Source organism: Pelobates fuscus, chromosome 4 (assembly GCF_036172605.1).
Source record: "Pelobates fuscus isolate aPelFus1 chromosome 4, aPelFus1.pri, whole genome shotgun sequence".
In the NCBI taxonomy this organism is placed as follows: domain Eukaryota; kingdom Metazoa; phylum Chordata; class Amphibia; order Anura; family Pelobatidae; genus Pelobates; species Pelobates fuscus.
This window is the reverse complement of record NC_086320.1, coordinates 349023470-349036993: the sequence shown is the minus strand read 5'-3', so window position 1 is coordinate 349036993 and position 13524 is coordinate 349023470. Positions and strand designations below refer to the sequence as shown.

General features: G+C 40.8%; 1 protein-coding gene across 1 annotated transcript; it reads left to right on the top strand.

The window, feature by feature from the left end:
* Nucleotides 1-883: 883 nt before the first annotated feature.
* Nucleotides 884-7303, top strand: SPMAP1 (sperm microtubule associated protein 1). Its single transcript, XM_063450788.1, has 3 exons — nucleotides 884-1224; nucleotides 4242-4341; nucleotides 6968-7303. Exons 1-3 carry the CDS (start codon nucleotides 961-963, stop codon nucleotides 7123-7125), a joined length of 522 nt encoding a protein of 173 aa, XP_063306858.1. The 5' UTR covers nucleotides 884-960; the 3' UTR covers nucleotides 7126-7303.
* Nucleotides 7304-13524: the final 6221 nt, after the last annotated feature.

The window sequence follows — 13524 nt, the reverse complement described above, 5'->3', positions numbered from 1 at the left end:
TAGACTGACCCTTTAACTGACCCAGTCTCCAGTTATTTGTTTTGTCAATATATAGTTGAATAGCACAACTGCAGCAATTAAGTTTTATTACATAACAGAAATGCCCCGTTTATTTACAATTATAGATCATTGCAGAATGGATTGAAAGCTGTCCTGGGCAGTTTAAACTAAACAAAAACAAGAATATTTTTTAATAAGCTATTAAAATATACTTTAGGTACATGTCAATTATTTTCTTGGTTATTGAATTAGATTTTATTGAAGAAATGTAATAAAACCAATGGCCTCCTTTTATTAATTGTTGTCGGCTGTATTGAACAAGGAAATAATAGAATATTAGTATTATTCTGTATTAGCATATCTATGAAATCCAATCACTAACGTTCCAGGCTAGGAATTAAATAATTGATTATGATAGCGAACAAATTATATCTAAGTTCAAGCAATATCTTCAAATACCGTCAGCGAATTCTGACTATTGATGGCTTTGTGAGTGACCCTAAACAGCTAATAAATATTGCTTAGCAATATCCACAAACATGTTTGCTAAACTAAGACATTTTTTAGGAAAAGTTTAACCCAAAAGGGAAATTGAAGAGAGTATAACATGACATTTATGGAACAGATGACTTTAATATATTAATATATAAAGATACAATTTTGAAAAGCATCTTTGCACATATTTATGATGTATCCGTACAATAAACTCCCACAAATCTCTGTAATCCCAACACAAGAGGAATAACAGACTGAATCACGCCCTTTAGAGATTTACTGTGGGAGCTGGTGAAAGGCAGACTGTGTGTACTTGTAGAGAGGCTTGTAGATGTGTATTCATGTGACCATAGCAACATACAATGAGTTGTGTTGTGTTTTGGTCTAGATATTGTGGATTCATTTAGAAAGAGACAGAAACAATTCACAGCCAGATTCCAGTATATTTCTTTCTAAAACGCTCTCATGGCTGAATCGCTGTCTCTGAAAAGATCAAAATCATGTCTTCTCAGCCGCTTTGCGCCCTCTCCTTCAGTAGGCGAACGTCTGGCCAAGGAAAGGGGCTTCGTTTTAGATTGTGTGGCTGTGGAACGAATTTCCAAAGATTATAGCTGCTCCTTACCGAAACTTGGCTCTGTCATTCCACCGTACAACGCTCAAAAGGACCCCCACATCAGCGCCTACTTTAGAACTAAACCAGTTCCACCTTTGCTGAAGAAAACAGGACAGGTTGGTATATCAATTAAAATGTTACTGTTAACACTTAAACGGCAGCTTGTTGCTTTTTGGTTGACATAAGGGGATAATGCTGTGATACTGGGTTTATTTCCAGGAATTAATCACTAAACACCATAATATAGTGAATTGAAAACTGAACTTCGAAATTAATTTTGAAATTTGTTTTTTCAGTTCACAGCAATTCAGCATTTAGTGAATACATTCCTATGTTAATTTATATATCTTATAGCCTTGTCCTTTTGACATGCGTATAGGTATACACTGATCAGCCACAACATTAAAACCACTGACAGGTGAAGTCAGGGGTCAAGTCCTGGGGAAAAGTGTGGAAAATCACCCAAGTCCCCCCCCCCAAATAATAATATACACCTGTATGCATATATAAACGCGTGCACACACACACTGACAGGTGCACACATACACACTCACAGACACACACATGCACTCACACACACATACACACACATACACTCATACACACACACAGACACACACACACAGATGCACACTCACAGACACACACAGACACTCACAGACACATACACAGACACTCACATACACACATACTTAGACACACACTCGCAGACAGACACACACACACACTCACAGACAAACACACACACTCACATAGACTCACAAACACACACATACACTCACAGACACACACACATACTCAGACACACACACACATACACTCACAGAAACACACACATTTTTTCTGTTTTTAAAAATTTAAAAAAGTTCACCCAGCCTCCCTACCTGGAGAGCTGACAGGGACCTGTCCCTGGGGTCCGGTGGGGCTTCAGTGAGGTGGGCACCTGTCTCCCTGTCAGACGCGGCAAGGGAGCTGTGTTCTCTCTGATCTTCTCCTTCTCGCCGCACGGGCTGTCTACTGATTCCGGGAGCTGGAATATGACATCATATTCCGGCTCCCGGCATCAGCAAACAGCACGCGAGGAAGAAGATCAGAGAGAACACACGTCTGACAGGGAGACAGGTGTCCGCCGGGGGGGTCCACCAGGTGGCCATCAGGCCACCTCTTGGGTCCCCCCCATGACAGGGGGGGCATTTTGGGGCGGCATTTTTTGCATTTTTTGCCACTCCCTGAGTGCCTGCAGGAGCAACGGGAACTGCATTCCTGCTGTAAAAAAAGTGCAGGAACGCCATTCCCACGCTTTCCTGCGGTACTTGAGCCCTGGGTAAAGTGAATAACATTGATTACAATGACAAATGTCAAGAATTGGAATATATTAGGCAGCAAGTGAACAGTCAGTTCTTGAATTTCATATATTGGAAGCAGGAAAAATAGACAAGCGAAAAGATCTTGAAGTTGGCCAGAGCATCTTTAAAACAGCAAGTCTTGTGGGGTGTTCCTGGTATACAGTGTGATGTACCTACCAAAAGTGGTGCAAGGAAGGACAACTAGTAAACTGGCGTCAGGGTCATAGGCGCCCAAGACTCATTGATGCATGTTGGGAACGAAGGTTAGCTCGTCTGGTCCGATCACACAAAATTGCTTTGATTTCTTTTTGGCCGGAGGTGGCAGTGTTATGATCTGGGAAATGTTCTGCTGGAAAACCTTGGGTCCTGGCATTTATGAGGATGTTAATTTGACACGTACCACCTACCTAGAGATTGTTGCAGACCATGTACAAACCTTTATGTCAATGGTGTTCACTTCATGGCAGCGGCCACTTTCAGCAGTATAATGTCACACGCAAAAATTGTTCAGGAACATGACAAAGATTTTAATGTGTTGCCTTGGCCTCCAAATTCCCCAGCTCTCAATCTGATCGAGCATCTGTGGGATGTGCTGGAACAACAAATCCGATCCATGGAGGCTATATAGAGCTGTTTTGGCAGTACCAGGGGGACCTACAGCATATTAAATAGGAGGTTTTACTGTTGTGGCTGAGCAGTGTATGAATGTACATATATACACACATTGTGAAACAGTGGTAGACTACAAAAGAAAAAGTAAATGTAAAAAAAATGATAATAAAAAAATCTGCTACCACTGTACATATTGCTCACCTTAAAGTAGTGGTGATAGTGGAGATTTATCATCTGAATATAGTAAAGTGCCGTAAATTGAGGTATTACTGTAAATCATGCAGTGACATCATCATCATCATCATAAATTATTTGTAACTCAGGAAGATGACATCATCCACTTCAATTACAGCAATTGTAGATAGGCTCCTCCTATCTCCATCTGCAGCACTTACAGCAAATATATCTAAAATGCTCCATTACAGCTCTTTGGAAGTAAATGGATGAATGACTGCTCCTGAATAGTCACATGACACCCCTAACTTCCATAATCAACAGATGGAACTGCACTCAATCCCTGTTAAATCTGAAGCTGGGTGCAACCAAACCAGGCCCTAACTTCAATGACACTTCTTTGTAGAAGGAGGACTAATATTTCCCTAATGACAGCTGAATAATGCAACACGTCCCCTCTAGGACACCAGTGGTATGTGTGTGTGTCAGCGTTACTGTGTGTTCAGCCTGTTGATGGCCATGTGTGTCAGCCAATAATGCTAATAATCCATCTGCTGTACAAAAAAAGTAAATATATATATATATTTATCATGCCATTTAAAAACTACAAAATAATGCATAATATATAGTAAGGAAAGTTTGGAGTTCTGGGCAATTTGCAACAAGATAAATATAATTTTATTAATATTTTTGAAGCATGAAGATAGTGCCTGGCAGTGAGGGGGTTACGTTTCCATCCATTATTTTTTGCTTTTCATTGTCAGTAATTGTCTGTGGACTATTCATGCATGCTCTCAGGGTTATTCTGTAAACTGTGAATTGTGAATTCACCAGCAGGTTAAAATTTGAATCCACTAGTAGGGGTGGAATAAAAAGGAGTTGGGGACTTTTTTCGGTTCCAATATTTTAGTCACTGTTTAGAGAAGACATTCTACAGTCAGTAATTAGAAAAAAGATGACTGTGTTATATGTCATTCTATTAATATTCTCTGCTATTTCAGGAACGTGGAGGTACGTCAACCTATGGTGTACTGGCTGACCGCTTCCAATTCACCGGAGCAGCTGCTCATTACCTACAAACCCGGAATAATTCTGGTGCAGGTAAAATAATGTACTTATAAATGTTATATTCCGTATATTCTAAACTATGTATTCATTACCAGAGGATTTTGTTTAAAAAACATTTCCACTTATACATTACATGAAAGGGACAATATAGGCACCCAGACCACTTTCGCTCAGTTTAACCATGCAATTGTAATTATTGCAGTTATTGCCTTAGAAACTGCAATAATTACCTTGCAGGGTTAACTCCACTTCCAGTAGCTGTCCAGACAGCCACTAGAGGCGCTTCCGGGTTGTTAGGTGACTTTTGGTCCGCTTGCTGGCGCTGGACTTCCTTACGATTTGCATGAGGGCATCCAGTATCAGCTAAAATTCCATAGGAAAGCATTGATTCAATGCTTTCCTATGGACTTGTCCTAATGCAATCGAGGCGATTGCCACGCATGCGCATTAGGTCCCACGACTCATTAAACTTTGGGGTTCTACCAACTATAAGAGAAGAAGGGGTGGGTGAGATTAAAGTACCAATCCACACAGAGGTGACGTTTTTTCCCACTAAATAAAAGTGCCAATTTTAATAGAAACACAGGCACTTCAATTGTAAAAGCCGCAGGCAGATTTATTGTCACAAAATATCATTTTGTGACAATAAATTTGCCTGTGGCTTTCACAATTGAAGTGCCTGTGAATCTGTTTTATTGCCTTGTCGTATTGGGATTGCTGATCCTGTTCCAGAGCACCTGTGGCTGCTGGGAGTGATTGTGGTTCCTGCAACCTACTTTTGTTAATTGTAATAGAAATTGAAATTTTTATATATGAACCTAATTAGACTCTCCCTTATTAGGCACTTCCAAGGTGAGTGCTCTGCATCTGAATTTGCACAGAACTGACACCAGGCAGCCAGGAAGAAAGATTTGGCCTAACTGTTTTTTATTCCTTGCACAGCTGTCAATCAGTAAACCGGTCCTGTTATTCCTGTTAGTTCAGTGGAATGGCTACTTCTTGCCTGCCTTGCAAAGACTTCCCATTAAGCTGTAATACAGCTAAAAGAATAGTCTATGATTGGACAGCCACAGACAGTCTGCTCTGGGGAAGAAAGGGAGTGCTTGTTTTAGCTGCAGATACTAGATCTGCAGCAATTGTAAGCCAAGAGTTTGCATGCCCTCAAAGAAAACATGCAAAATAAATTAATACATTGCTATTATTTTATTGTTTTGTTTTTTTAAATGAAATATTTATTGCTTCCTTGGGGGAAGGTGAAACACTTAGGAGGAAAATTAAGACATTTGGTGGAGATATTTAAGATATAGGAGAGTGAAGCTTGGCACATTGGGAAAGATGAGTGACACGCTGACAAGGGTTAGACACCTAGGAGGGGGATTGAGACAATGAAGGAGGAGGGCAGATAGACACAGGTAGATACAGATCACAGAGGCTAGGCTGGGTGAGACATTGGATTAATGTGAGTGAGACATTGTGTACTGAGAGTGAGAAATTGGAGAGGATGGATCACATAAATAAAGAGTTAACATATTGGGTTAGATGGAGTAAGATAGACTCAGTGACATGCTGCAGTCTAGGCAAGTCTTTATTGAGATGTATGATGTTTGGCAAATAGCAGTGGGGTCGGGACTGCACATATTTAGCTCGGTCAGATAAAACACTAGTGAGTGAGACTTCGGGGAGGGTAGAAGAAACCCTGCTCCAAATCTGGGACTCTTGGAAGGTATGCAGCGGAGGAACAAACGTAGAGAGGGCCCTAGTGCAAGAAATGTTTTTGGGCCCCCTCTATCACAAGGTTGGCAGAAAGGCAGATACCCATCTGTCAAACTCCCATGATGCTGGGGATTTATCATTTGCCAATCCTTGCAGGGTTGTATTTGTGAGCAGTTTTTGTGCTTTTAAATGTAAGCATGTTTTTGTATAGAGTATGTGTGTGTATTTGTATGTACTGTTGCTAATGGAGTGCAGTGGTGTGCTTGTGTGTAGTGTTCACATTTGAATGAAGGGATGTGTTTGTATGTGTTAGCTTTTACATGCAGCTGTGCTTTTGTGTGTAGTGTTGGTGTTTTAATGAAGGGGTGTATTTATATAATTTTAGAGTTTGAATGTGGTGGTGTGTTTGTATGTAAGTTTTGTGTTTAATTGCAGGGGTGTGTTTGCATGTTGTGTTGGTGTTTGCTGGAATGTATGCACATACCAACATACATACATACATACATACTTACACATATATCAGACACATTAACACACACAGATACACACATATAAACACACTGACACATACACACATGGGCCACTTGATAAGCCCCCTGAGCGCACGGGACCCCGGTACAGCCACACCAGCGGTAGTTGATTCCCAGATCTACTACATTTTAAATACAAGTCTCACTCATAATGATGATGGATGATGGATTGAAATCAATTAAATAATCATAGAGAGTACACCAAAGAAATGTATTCCTGCAGCATATGAATTCTACATACAGGGAGGATGCATTGACATGTATTGTACAAGGGGAGATTTTCCTTGCACATAATACAAACAAAATAGAAACACTGTGGAACATGACGCATTATTTTATTATATACAATATAGTAAATTATTTAGGTTGATATCATGTACGGGTTCTGTTCTATTAATAGACAAACCTTTTTTCAGGTCATTCCGCAGACTATACAAGAGGCCACGGCTTGTTCCTTTCCTCTGTAAGACCTATTTATGGATACAATGGAACATATGGATACAGAAGAAATACCCCGTCATTGAGGAGACAGCCTTCACCATTTGGCATTGTAACCTCTTCTCCGATTTACTGAAACATTTAACACTTACCATTGTCAAGCCAACTTCACTTTAAAAAAAATAAATGTTTATTTATTAATATTACACTGAATAAATGTTAACATTTAATGCGATCTGAACTGGAATAATTGAGATCCAAGCAAATAATATCACGTATGATAATAGGAATCAAATAAAAGGAACAGTTAGCATCATTTTTTTAGGTGCGTATCATTAATTAATTTTTTTTTACCTTTATTTCTAAATTCTTTTCATGATATATCACTTGCTTTTTTTTTTTTTACTTGTCACTGTTATTTTAATTTAGAAAACAAGAGTGATGTTTAGTTGCAATAATAACAAGGGTTTTTTTTTTACCTATTTTGACCTATTTTCCTCCTATTGAGTCCTACACTAACCCTAAATAAAATAAAACTGTAAAAATGTATTTTACACCAGGCACAATTACTTATTTTCGTGTTATAGTTTCCTTCCCACCACACTGTCACCATCTCCCTGTACTGGTTCAGTATTGTCCCCTCCCTAGTGTCACCACTGCACCCGTCACCATCCCTTATTTACTGCAGAACACCTGCTACCTTTCCCAAGGTCACCATTCTCTTATCCCAGTGTACCACCTCTCCACTTAATGCCACCTTGTCATTTTCAGTATCTCCTCTCTGGACACATCAATATCACCCTCTCCCTTCCCGTTTCACTCTCTCTTCTCACCCAGAACATGGGCCCTCTCCAGTGAATCACCATTTTCCAATCCCCTCCCCAGTGATGCCATCGGCTACCCTAATGCCAACGTTTCACCCATCCCTCTCTCTCTGTTAGTGGTAGCTCGTCTAGAAGTAGCTGGTAGGTTTCCAGAGTTGGCTGGGCTCTGCGTTATATATATATTCTCAGTTTTTATTTGACCAACTGGAAATTTACACTTCTGCATTATCAGTGTCAATTTCTCCGAACCTTAATTGCACCGGTTGGCTGAGCGTGCTGGGATTGAGTTAACATTGTTTTGCTGCTTTATGTGCCTTTATAAATTTCACTTTATGCTGCTGGTTTTATTTCACCTTCTTAATCAAAAGGACGGTAGTGACCCTAAGTGCTTATTGGTTGCTTCAATTCACTATTCTAGAATATATATTTGCTTATTTCTAAAATATTGAGGTGTACGTGTCCAAGGGAAAACATTACCTGTATTAGAAAAATGCACAAGTAATACAATTTAGCATTCACATTTACAACAAATCCACCACACCAAACAGTTTAAAAGAATCATATCCTTTGTACAAAGTCCAACATGTTTAATGATCATGATCTAATGATAAAAACCCTTTGCAAAATAAATATGTTTATTTAGCGTGTCCATTGCTTTTAATCAGCAAAAGCGAAGACAAAGGATTCACAGGTGTATGACAGCCAAACAAATTGTTCTATTGACATGGAAATTAATTGGAGAAGAGGGACACTTGATTTTAGTTTGTAAGCCAAGTCTTGCTTCATTGAAGCTACCTTGCGCAATTAACATGAAAGGTGTTAGGGGCAAAAGTGTATTCACTCTGTCTACACAAAAAGTACTAAATGAGAGCGGAAAGGAAGAATAAAAACTTGGCGTAAGACACTATGCCTAACACAAAAGACTTCTTTTTTGCCGGGGCTGTGTGTTTAATTAAGTACGACTTTCCCATGCATTTCCAGATATGTGGGAGAAAAATCTCAATAGTCCTGCAGTAACGTAAATTGTGATAGGATGTAATTGTTGCCATTGTAAACAGGAAAGTGCTTCACAAATTGCTTTAATAATAGACGTGCCTTTTCAGTAGACGGTAATACTCACATTGCTACATAGACTGAGGATCTGCAGTTTTGGGTAGGTTAATGAGACCCGAAACCTTGAGACGAAACCAAGCAAAAATGTAACTTTTGCCAATGAAAACACTTTCTTTTCTTTTTTTTCGAGAGGGACATTGCAGTTTGTTATCTTTCTGTTTTCCCAGTTTAATTCTCGTACTCTTAGAAAGCTTACCAAATGATGAGTTGATGAATACACATGACCGTACGGTACAGCCTTTTCTGCTGCTGATGGTAGTACCAGTCGCCAAATAGCGCACAGAGAACTGACATCAATAGGATCGGCAATTAGAAACTACAACAAAACTAATTGGACTTTTATAGATTCGGCTATCGGTGCCCCAAATCCTCCCTACGTAAGTGTAACCATTCGGCGCTGTAGCTGAGAACATCAAAGAGCTGTTAGTGCAGCACTGAAAATAAACATATATCATATATTAAGGCATTAATGGGATTATGCACAGCCTCATATAATCACATGGGATCCATCGTGGGTAGATATGAAACGTTCATAAACAAAGATCACAAAAACCAAAGAGGACTCAGTAGATCCCCTCTCACTGTGAGCAGTTGGTTGGAGAGTCAACGCATTTTCTTGCTTTTACTTGTAAAAGCATGTTTGAGCATTGATAACTTAATATTCGAAATGTGTCACGCCCACAATAGCCATATGAGCAATACTGTGGTGGAATCTCGGTAAAAATAAATTTAGTAGGCCGAGATTACCACGTGGCATGTGTACGTGCATATACTGGTGTATCGGTCGGTTGGTTGCACGTGGCAAAGATACAATCAGTAGTGTACGGAGCATGTGCGAGAATACCGGATGTAGTATTCCCCTCCTCCATTGTGCTGGGCAAGCCATGTGGTCAAACAGGAAGTTAGTTCTTGTTCGATTGATTGGGTAAGAGTATGTGTGGGTGGAGCTTATTATGGGAGGAGTTACATGCCTATATAAGGAGCCTACACTATTGTCCGGGGCTCAGATCTTGTTGTATTTTGGTGACATTAGTCCCTCTGAGTCCCGTTCGGTGAATCAAATAAAGAATCTCTTCCTTCCTGAAGAAACCTGTGTCCATCTCTCTGTGCTTGGCTTCCGTCAGTTTCTCCGTTATCATTTGGTGCATTGGCCGGGAAGCTCATCGTTCAACGGTAGCTGAGAAGCAGAGGCGTGAGACGGTCTATCTTTGCCCACGTTCTCTACGGCTGCACCCCTGAACTTCTGCGTGGACCTCCCTTCGTCTCGGCGCCACTGGTCTGTTGTCCAGGAGATCATCGGCCTCTACGTAGTAAGTGCTGGGGTGTCCCCGTCGATGAGTGTGAACTCAGGTTCAGGAACGAGGAGGTAAGACGACCGCTGTTTTAGACGGCGGACCCACTAGGGGTATTGGATACCGATTGTGCGGTAGGCCCATAAGGGGTTATTTGGAATCTGCCCCCTCCAGTGGAGGGAAGGAGCGAAGGCGCACCGCTCAATTAAACGCCCTGTAGTCAGCCCGTTTAATTTTGGTTTGGAGTCAGGCGGGGTTCTGGTGTAAATAGCCCTAGCCGGACACCAGTGTCTTGTCTAGACTACCGTTCTAGGGTGTATATTTTGTTCGCTAGGTCGGAGGGACCGGGAGACTAAGCGGCGCCTGTGTAAATTCGGTTCGCTAGATCTCAACCTATGTTGGCTAAGTGGGAAGGCGTGTAAATTTGGAACCCACTAGACTATTGATAGAGTAGATAGACTAAGAGGGTACTGTTGTAAATTCCGCCCTCTAGTTCGCTATATGTGGTGCTTGGGCAGTGTGGCTAACCAAAACGTATGTAGATAGTTTTAGGTAGTCCATCAAGGTACTGGCCAATAGATTAGTTGGGAATTGTAAATGTGCTAAAGATTGTTGTAGTAGCGTGTATATCTTGCTAGATAGTGTGAGCTCTGCCGTCTAGCGAGAGTGTGAATAGTGTGTAACTGTATTATAGCGCACGGTACCATAACCATGTATAATTACTGACACTGTAAATAAGTACTAATAATTGTCGTCTAAGTTGTATGTTTAACACCATAACCACTACTAATTAAACTGTGACTTTAAATTGTACTCTAACCAATGCTAACCGTACTATAACTACTGTTTGTAAAGACGATGTTACTGGGGTATGTTATAGACGGGTAATTCAGATATAGGGAATTATAGCGTGGGTGACTGTATAGTTTCGCCAAAGGGCACAGTATTAGTTATTTAGTGACTGGTGTAACAGCTGTGTGTACGGGAATTCCCTGAGTATTTTGTCGTGTGCTTTTCGCTTAGCAACTGTACCACGTGGTGCTGTTGCCGAGGGAACGGGTGTGACCATTGGAAGAGTGTTTGTTTAGTTTCTGTTGGAGACGACGCTTCATTGTTAAGTATGGGCGCGTCAGATTCAACGATTTTGGATCCCTTAGGATGTATGTTAAAGAACTTTAAAAAGGGATATACTGTATGTGATTTTGGGGTAAAGATGTCTCCAGCACGCCTGACTACTTTGTGTAGTAGGGAATGGCCTACTTTGGTTGCCGCATGGCCACCATGTGGAAGTTTGGATCCTGTCAGACCTTCCGGCATTCGCTAACCGTGGACTTCCGGGTTCTCGGAGCGCGGCCACTCCCCCTCCTATGACGTGGTCGTTCCCAGGGTTCATAGAGAGTCCGCGTCAACACCACAGTGCTGGATCAACTCGAAAGCTCCCGCGAACTTCAAACTGAATATTTACTTCTACTGTGTATCGGACCCGGACTGTTTAATCATTTACCCTCCTTCTCCTCTCCTACGACCTCGGACTGTTTTTGGATATTCTCTTGCCTGCTGCAACCTCGATTCTCTGTGGAATCTCCATCACCAATTTGGATTATCACTCCTTCATAAGTTAAGTAAACCAGATTGGCTCAAACTTAATATATAACCATCCTAAATCTAAGCGGTTAGCTATCTGCTCCACATCAACTCATAATCTTGTTTCCAACACCTACTTATTAATTATCTGCATCCTAATTTGGAACTTCTCGCTGGTTGTGTTAAATTTACCTTATCCTAAAACAACTTCAAACACCGCTGCTGGTTATAACCTGCCAGGAATTAAAGAGACAGTTCAATTTGATTATCTTTTTTATTTAAAGTAATAAACATTATCAAACTCAGAAATCTGCAGTTGTTTCCATCTTATCAACAATTGAGCGTTACAGATTGATCCAGCCTAATTAATGGATACAGCAGATCTCACTTCTGAAATCACCAGATTAAACCAAAGGGTGGATACTCTCACTCAAGGCATGCAAGATCTACAGATCACCAATGAAAGAATCCTTACTTATGTAAGGGACTTGCAAACCCATACTCCTCACACAGTTACACACTTGGCTAGTGACCCTGCTGTCTCCAACCCCGAAAAATTCTCTGGAGACAGGTCCCAATACCGAGAGTTCATCAATTCCTGCAAGTTGTTGATTGCATTAAAACCCCGATCATATCCCACAGAAAGATCTAAAGTTTGTTCTGTTATTTCATTTTTGAGAGGTGAACCCATGGCCTGGGCTCATTCCTTTCTTGAGAATGATGATCCCATATTGGATTCTCTGGATGAATTCTTTGAAGCCATGTCTCTCCTTTACGAAGACCCAAACAAACAAGCGACTGCAGATTTAACCATTAGAACACTGCAGCAAAGAAACCGGCCTGTTGAAGATTACATTGCTGAATTCAAACGATGGGCACCTGAAACTCAGTGGAATGACATAACTCTACGTAACCAGTTCCGTATTGGGTTATCTGAAGCTGTCAAAGATGAGCTCTCCAGAACTGAACTACCTACTACACTAAATACACTTATTCAACTGTCAATCAGTATCGACAGAAGACTTAGGGAAAGAAAAGCTGAGAAATCACTCACTAGCTCTCTATGGAAAAAACCCTTCACCTCTTCAAAGGCACCGGAGAAACCTATAACTCCCGCTGAACCTATGGAAATAGGGGTTGTGAGAAGTCCTCTTACTCCAGAAGAGAGAACCAGAAGAAGACAACTGAACCTCTGCATGTACTGTGCTTCGCAAGAACATGTGGTCCCAGACTGTCCCCTATTGAAACGTCCAAGAGGCGGTAAACATGGTTCTACCACGACTATAATGAGTGTACTTCCTTCTAAACCAACCTCTCATTTCTCCTCTGTCTCTCTCATATTACAGTGGGACAAAGAAAGAATTACGACTAAGGCCATTATTGATTCCGGTGCTAATGGGGTGTTCCTGGACTCATCCTTTGTTTCAAAAAATAAAATTCCTTGTGTTCAAAAACGTAATTCCGTCTCTGTCAGAGTTATTGATGGCTCCTTAATCTCCTCGGGGCCCATTCGCCTTGAAACTGTCCCTTTAAGGACTACTACTAATTATGTCCATTCTGAATTTCTTGTTTTTGATGTCATAAATTCTCCTCTTTATCCTATAATATTAGGGATAGACTGGTTACGGACTCACAACCCACTTATTACCTGGGCTCCTTTCTCTCTCACGTTTAACTCTGCATATTGCCAGAAAACATGTCTACAACACATCCCCATTTTGC